At 34.4% G+C, this 7,382-nt stretch overlaps 1 protein-coding gene across 2 annotated transcripts; it reads right to left on the bottom strand.

Annotated features, from left to right (window-relative positions):
* Positions 1 to 225: 225 nt before the first annotated feature.
* LOC107937161 (aldehyde dehydrogenase family 3 member I1, chloroplastic) lies at positions 226 to 7,056 on the bottom strand. Of its 2 annotated transcripts, none has more exons than XM_041114395.1 (12): positions 6,668 to 7,056; positions 5,276 to 5,380; positions 4,923 to 5,163; positions 3,842 to 3,910; positions 3,666 to 3,762; positions 2,567 to 2,773; positions 1,887 to 2,002; positions 1,705 to 1,809; positions 1,465 to 1,637; positions 1,291 to 1,381; positions 1,035 to 1,184; positions 226 to 678 (listed from the first exon to the last, which is right to left on the bottom strand). In XM_041114395.1, the coding sequence occupies exons 1-12, from the start codon at positions 6,706 to 6,708 to the stop codon at positions 439 to 441; spliced, it is 1,635 nt and encodes a 544-aa protein (XP_040970329.1). In that variant the 5' UTR covers positions 6,709 to 7,056; the 3' UTR covers positions 226 to 438. The 2 variants fall into 2 exon arrangements, with proteins under 2 accessions (XP_040970329.1, XP_040970328.1); XM_041114394.1 differs by having other exon boundaries at positions 5,276 to 5,389; positions 6,668 to 7,029.
* Positions 7,057 to 7,382: the final 326 nt, after the last annotated feature.

Genomic DNA, 7,382 nt, shown 5'->3' on the forward strand with positions numbered 1-7,382 from the left:
ACAATTATAAATCTTAATAAAATTATTCATAAATTATAAAACAAATATGAATGATATCTTAATTATACCAATCGATTTAATGTAGCTTTTAGCTTCAAGGTTATTGAATTTAGCATGGGCCAGTAGTGGTTGCACCACTGGCTCTGATGTATTAATCAATTTGTTTAATAAATATTTAAACGCATGTAAATAATAATGTAAAACAAAAAATTGTACAGAAAAAAGAAGAAGCAAATAAACATCATTATTAATTTTAAAGATAAAATAAGCTTATCTATATTCATTACTTTTATTTTATTGGTAATTACGTATAATCAATTTGTTCACTGAATTCTGCCATTCTCAGTTCTTTGTAGGTACCAGAAGGGTTCATCTTGAATGCAAACTAAAAAAGAAATCATGAGTTGAGAAGAGAAGAGCAAATCAGTGTGCATTGTCTCAGTCTTTATAGAATCCAAGTAAAGCAAGCATAATGTTAAGTAACTTGCCACTGAGTAAGGCTTTTATTTGCTTTTTCTTTCCCGGTGTGTATGGTGGGTACCTAGTCGGCGAATCCCCTGCAAAACTTCTGTATAAAACTGCCTTCTTATGGCTAAAAGCATCAAAAGAGAATTTCCCATGGTATGACCCCATTCCACTCTCCCCGACTCCTCCGAAAGGTAGAGTGGGAACTGTGACCTGCAATGATTGTCATAAGGGATCGGAGTTTAGTTGAAATATATTCGTTCTAACCAAATGCTGATGGTGACCATATGCTCTAACATCACCGTTATAGGTACAATGAATTTCATATGTTTCTGATGCACTATGAAGTCCATTGACCAACAAAGAAGTGTAATGCAAGTGACTCAGTTTTCATCAGTTTTTTATGATTAGCCAAACATTAATGGAAGATGTGATGTGGATGCCAATCATTGAACATAAGAATTAATTCATCATGGAAACCCTATCTCATGCTTGACAGGAAGATAAATGACAAAAGGAAAATGCATCTATCGCTTTTTCTGTATGAAATTTATTGAGAGCGGAAATACTTGTAGAATGGTGTCATTAATAGCCATTCCTCCGGCGTAAATATTTTGTACAAACTTCCTTTTAATCTGTTCATCATCACTGAAGAGATATGCAGCAAGAGGTTTTGGCTTTCTGTTTATCATAGCAAAGCTATCTTCCAACCTTTCAACCTGAACAGCGAGGGCAAAACATTAGAATCAATATTAACATGGCTTAAGTCACATGTAATTTTATGGTTTATATTAGAGTTTTACAGTTTTTACAAAAGAAACTCACAGTAATTATTGGAAGTAATGGTCCAAATATTTCTTCTTGCATGATCATCGAGTCCTCGGGAACATCCAACAATATTGTTGGAGCTATTTGTCTGCATTATAAAAACAACTATTACACGGTGATTAAAGAATAGATCGGTAAAGATAATTACAAGGTGGCAATTATCAAACTCACAATTGGCTCTCATCCCTTTGGCCTCCGAAAACAATTTTGCTGGAGACCTTATCCTCTTCCAAGAGATTTACTAGACGTTTGAAGTGAAATGAGTTTATAATGCGGGATCGTTCCTTTGATTCCATTAGATCTTTTCCGAAGATTTCCTCCACTACATTCACTAGAGTTGCTATCTGTAGATCAAACATGTTTCAATACAATGACCTTAAAATGAGTTTTACTCCTTTGATAAAATCTTACCAACTTTGGGGCAAGTTCTTTTGTTGTTATGATATAATCAACACCGATGCAAGCTTGTCCGTTGTTGCATACCCACTTGCCGGCTACAATCCTTCTTGCCGTAACCTTAAAATTGATACAATCAGATCAATTGAATAACTGAAGATGGATTGATGACTTAACGTAAACAGAACTATTCTCACTTGTAAATTAACATTGGAATCAACAACAGCCGGGCACTTTCCTCCAAGTTCAAGAGTTACGGGTGTAAGGTTCTTTGCTGCTGCAGCCATCACAATGCGCCCAACTCTTGCCCCACCTGCAATGTAAAGGTATCTGTATTTTAAGATTTTATTGTTGTGAATTCAATTAAACAATGAAAAATCACGAACTTACATTTGACAGTTAATGCAATATAAAGGAAGCTCAGGATTTTCAGCTTCCTCTCAAACGGCCAAAATGTTCATTGATTATTTTTTCTTTTTGAAAATTTCATTGATTCATTTTTACTCCTCGTAGCTTAGGTGAAAAAGGGTAACAACATTCATCAACTTTAAGGAGACTGCATAGATTGATTTATTTAGCACAAATAATAACCATGGAATTACAAGAACAGTTCGATCAAAAATTCATCTCCCAATATAAGAACCTGTTATATTGAGAGCATAACAATGTTTTTTCTTTTCCTTTTTTCTCATGGAGTTTGATATTTATCTTATTGATAAAAGTTGAGAATTTATCCAACCATTTACTAGGTAGCCTCAATGAAGCTGGAATGTATTCTAAGAGAACCAAAAAGTAGAGCCTGTCTAAGGGAAGACTAAAAAAATTAATTTAGGCATCAAAGTTGGAGAAATCAAGACATATGAAGATTATTGGTTACCTGTAAAAAAGATCTTATCCCATTTCTGCTCTAGTAATGCAGAGGTCTCAGCAACAGCACCCTCAACAACAATTATAGCAGATTTATCCATATATTCCCCTACTAGCCTTGAAAGCAGTGATGATGTGGCTGGAGCAATTTCTGATGGCTTGAGGACCACAGCATTGCCAGCAGCAATAGCTCCAATCACCGGATCAAGAGACAATGCTAGAAGATGGACCAATAAACATTTCAGTTTGCACAATATAAGAGAATAATGAAAACAATTGAAGCTGCCTAGTGTCTATTATTTTATGATTCTAAAAAATCTATCAAAACATCAGCTATGTTTTAGAACAATTCCATACACAAAGAAAATTCCTAGTGGCACCTTGAGATTGTAAACTTTCCTAAATAAAGCAGTAGAATCCAATAAAGCAGCAGAATCCCATTATGAAGACAAATGATGTGTACGGGGCATATCATGTCGTTTTGATTATAGATGTTTATTGAAAATATATATGAGAAGCCTAAACAGCTCCAGTGAATCCCTCTTATATCAAATTGCAGCATCAGTGAAAAAAGAAAGAGAAGTTTCTAAAGCAATGGTACAACTTTATAAAAACAATTAGGACACATCCCATACATGCTTGCGTGCATACATACATACATAAACAAATTAGATATGACACATGTCCATTACTATCTCAGTTCAAATTCTTTAAATTGATGGGATAAAGGAAGAATGGATGATATTAAGAAATTACTAAGGGTAAAGCAAAGTAAACATTACTGTTCTTCAAAATCCCATAGGATTAACACACAAAATGGTTCTGATCAAGAAAGAAAAGAAGAAGACATAATAACAGTCAGCTTTGAAGATATCAAGAGGCAAGCATGCAAATTGATGTCAGTATATCTCTTTAAGTTGGATTGAGTAAAAGGAAGTGCGTGTAAAGACGTGTAAAAATCAATTAATGTAAATTACCAAAAAGAAAAAGAGTGATTAATTAAGGAAAATACTAAGCATAACACAAAACCAATAATAGATTGTACCACAAACCTTAGGCAATTCATTTTAACTAGCTTAAATAAGTTAAACAGCATAAAAATAACATACAAAAAGGGAAGTTCCAGGTAGATATGACCAAGACGACTCCAAGAGGTTCTGCCACAATTTCAGCTGACGATGGATAAGTTGCCAACGAAGTTTCAACCTGAAAAGGCGCTAAAATTCGTAAGCAAAATTTAAATAGTAACATTTAGTCTAAGATTTGTAACCGTAATAGTAATTACCTTTTGTGGCATCATCCATTGTTTAAGTTCTTTCAGAGCCAACTTACATGAGGATCTTGCCATCAAAATCTACATCACACATAAGTTGAAGTCCATATGGCACCCAAGTCAATTATTCGAACATAATAAATGCATGGCATACAATTTTGGCATCCTATAGATTGATATCCAGCAAGATCAAACCATCGTAGTTTCTTTTGGTTGCCTTATGTGTTACTATTGCCTCTAAACCCAAATTACAATGCCCAATTTAAACATATTAAGGTTTTCTCTATCAGAAATATAACCTTAATTGTCTGAATTTATATCGAACCAGTATATTGGTGCTTGTACAAAAACAAATTGCTAAATTGTCGAACTCTTTTAATGAAAGTCAACCAGATAATCTGAAAAAAGGAATGAAAAAAAAATTGTAATATGCAAAACGATGCTGATCTTTCAATCATGGACATGCTCTTATAGCTAAAAATCAAGTGCTGCATTAGAACTCATAGACCTAAAGAGAAAAACCAATTTTGAAAGGTTTAACAATGGAGAAAGAAAGACTTGACAACTGATGCACCTTTGATATGATTCACCATGTGCACCAGATCTCTTAATTGATGAACAGAACCATCATCCACCCATAGCTTCAGCTAAGATGACTATCAATTTCACTGTAGCCCTTGCCATTAGGTAAATATACCACCTTAGAATTTAGAAGCCTTTGTACTTTTTAGTGGAAATAATAAACTGAATGTGACTTCCTTGGTGCCAGAAGCCAATTATATAATGCCCTCCAATATGTGTCAAATAATTCAGAAATTGCAGAGATGCTAGAACCCAACACATAAAAATCACTTTTCCCCTCTATATAGGGTTAACAGATGGATGTTAATGGTTCAGATTTTGGTAGTATCTTCTATGCAATTTTGCTTGAAAGTTTATGAGAGCACACAAAAAAATTATTTAATGAATTGACAGCTGAAGGCAAGATATTAAGAATAAAAAGAGTTGAAACTTGTAAGGTAATATAAAAGAAAAGGCACAAAGAAACATATACACAAGCATGGCAATTGATGATGAAATGAAGAATACATACTTCTGATAAGAACGCTTCAAGTTCAGGTTTTGAGAGGTCCTTCTGTAGTGCTTCTACAATTTCCTTCTCCTTTTCATCAATCATCTTTGATATGCTTTCCAATTGTGATATTCTCCATTCATAGCTCTTTGTCTTGCCGGAATTAAAGGTTTTCCTGAGCTCGTTAACTAGTACAGCAGCTTTGTCTGAATCAAATGTTGGCTTCACTTCCTCCATCGTTGTTGATAGTGTTGCACGACAACTTTTCAGATGTATTAAAGAAACAATCCAGGAAACAAAGGGAGGTTGGAGATCAAGATATGAAAACTAACTAATACAGAAAGATGAGTGCAATGAGAGAGAGAGAGAATTACTAGTAAGAAGAAGGAGTAGAACTGGAGAAGCTGACTTGATTTATCTTATATTTGTGACGATATGTGAAAGTGCCAAGAAGACCAACACCGACAATACTGTAGGATCTGAAACATCTGAAAATAAGTGAGAAAACAAAGCAAATAATGCAGTTGCTAATTTTATATCAGTATTTATGTAGACTAAACCAAAAAAGTTTCTCATTATTAGACACTTCATTTTGAGTAATGATGCCAGAACAAACGGCCTCAAGTCATCATTTAACTAGTTTTTTGAAACTAGGATTTATCTCAAAGGACCAATACAGCAATGATCCAGTCTACATAAAAGCTTGCATTGTCGATGCATTAAGTTAATTGCTCCAAGTGATAAAGCCAATAACAAATTTGAACGATCAGCAGCTGTTATTTATATGGCAGAATAAAATGTCACACCACTGCAGCAGCAGCTGGAAGAGGAATAATATCTAAGATAATCATTCACCACCAGTAATCATGAAATGTTGAAAACAATATATTAGCCATGTTTACTTTTATGTGAAAATGTCATAGGGCTCCAGGAGTTACTGAGATTTCATAATGGTAAGGCGGTGATCTTTCCAGAGCAATTCCTTCTATCTCACAGGTCAGCAGGTCTAGCAAGTAGATGGCTCTTAGATAAGTAGATTAAAAGGAAGTTCTGTTCTACAAACCAATCCCATAAGGACCTTGTATACTTCCTTACAAGCATCATGTAATTGATTAACTCAATGGAGGGTCTTGGTGATGGTGATAATTAGTACAATATAGTTTACAAATTAAGATCCTCTAACAAGTGTCAAACACCTTTCAGTTTGTCAATAACAAAAAACATTTTATTCAAATGCAATATCTACAGCCCCCCCCCCCCAACTCACCCTCGCAGAAATTTCCTCTCAACAGAGAGAGAAACTAAATACTTGAGCTAATGGAGACTACTGCCTTCTTCCTAGCAAGGATGGTTTCAGTAATAAGAGCATCCAATAGAAAATTGGGGTTTGGGTCTTAATTCCATTGAAATTGAGGAAAATCTAGTGACATTCTCTAACTATTCTTAATATTTATAAGCAATGGTTCAAAACTAAAAAGCACCTTCCTTCCCATTTCAATACACGTACTGCAACTATGTACAAATCCCAGCCTACCATATTCCACATATAATTCACTAAACAAAGCAAAAAATCACCAAACAAATATACAGAAGTTAACACTTAAAACTTGCATTGTATTTCATCATTCACAGCATAATCTAACCAAAGCATTAAGAAAGCCACAACATACCAGCAAAACGAGGATAGACAAAGTTAGAGAGAGAGAAGCTAAAGGGAAATAGTAAAGAAACTGAAAAGTCTGGGTATATAAGAAGAGAAAAGAAACCTTGAAGGGTGTTTGAAAAGGCCAGGCGAGAAGATCGTCATGGCAGCTGGAGACACTGCAAGTTATCAGCAGAAAATTTGGTCACTCAAAGTCTACTGAAACCAGATGGGCAGAAAGGAAGGATGAAGGTTGGCTTGGCTTTTGCTGAAGTGAAACACAACTGAGACTCGCATGCAAGAACACGTGGCTTTTGGTATCACCCTCTCTCTCATATGTAATTTGCCCAACTCAAAAAGTGGGGGCATTTGAGAGACGTTTCTCCGCCATTAAAATTATTGTAAGAGCTGTGGAGATAACGTTGGAGAACAAACACAAGCACGCGTCCCATGTGTCCCATCTAAATTCTAAATCTTACTCAACCTACATGGATTGGCCCATCTATCATGTTATATCATACATCAGTAACTATATGAAGAGACTATCCCTTAAATTGGGAGTGGTCAAGGAGTCTCCCACTTTCTATTTACATTTGTCATCTTTTAATTGCTTATCTAATAAGGTGGTTGTTAGGTAATAAGGAGTTTAATAAGAAAAATTTTGGGTTTGCTAATGTAAAATGACTGGCTCGAATATTGATTTGGAAAACAAGGTGGATATACATTAATTCAACCAAATTTTTAATATTCAATTAAACAATTAAAATATATTATAAATAATATAGTATAGATATAGATATATAATGATAGATATTGATAAAATTTAAATGAATTAAATA

This window comes from Gossypium hirsutum, chromosome A05, assembly GCF_007990345.1.
Source record: "Gossypium hirsutum isolate 1008001.06 chromosome A05, Gossypium_hirsutum_v2.1, whole genome shotgun sequence".
In the NCBI taxonomy this organism is placed as follows: Eukaryota; Viridiplantae; Streptophyta; class Magnoliopsida; order Malvales; family Malvaceae; genus Gossypium; species Gossypium hirsutum.

What these genes read in the sequence shown, in the direction of transcription:
- LOC107937161 (XM_041114394.1), bottom strand. Translation starts at nt 6,708, where the DNA reads ATGACGATCTTCTCGCCTGGCCTTTTCAAACACCCTTCAAG. An exon ending in TCTACTCCTTCTTCTTACTA is followed by an intron (nt 5,164 to 5,275) that starts GTAATTCTCTCT and finishes ACATCTGAAAAG; the next exon opens with TTGTCGTGCAACACTATCAA. An exon ending in GGATAAGATCTTTTTTACAG is followed by an intron (nt 2,003 to 2,566) that starts GTAACCAATAAT and finishes TTTACATTGCAG; the next exon opens with GTGGGGCAAGAGTTGGGCGC.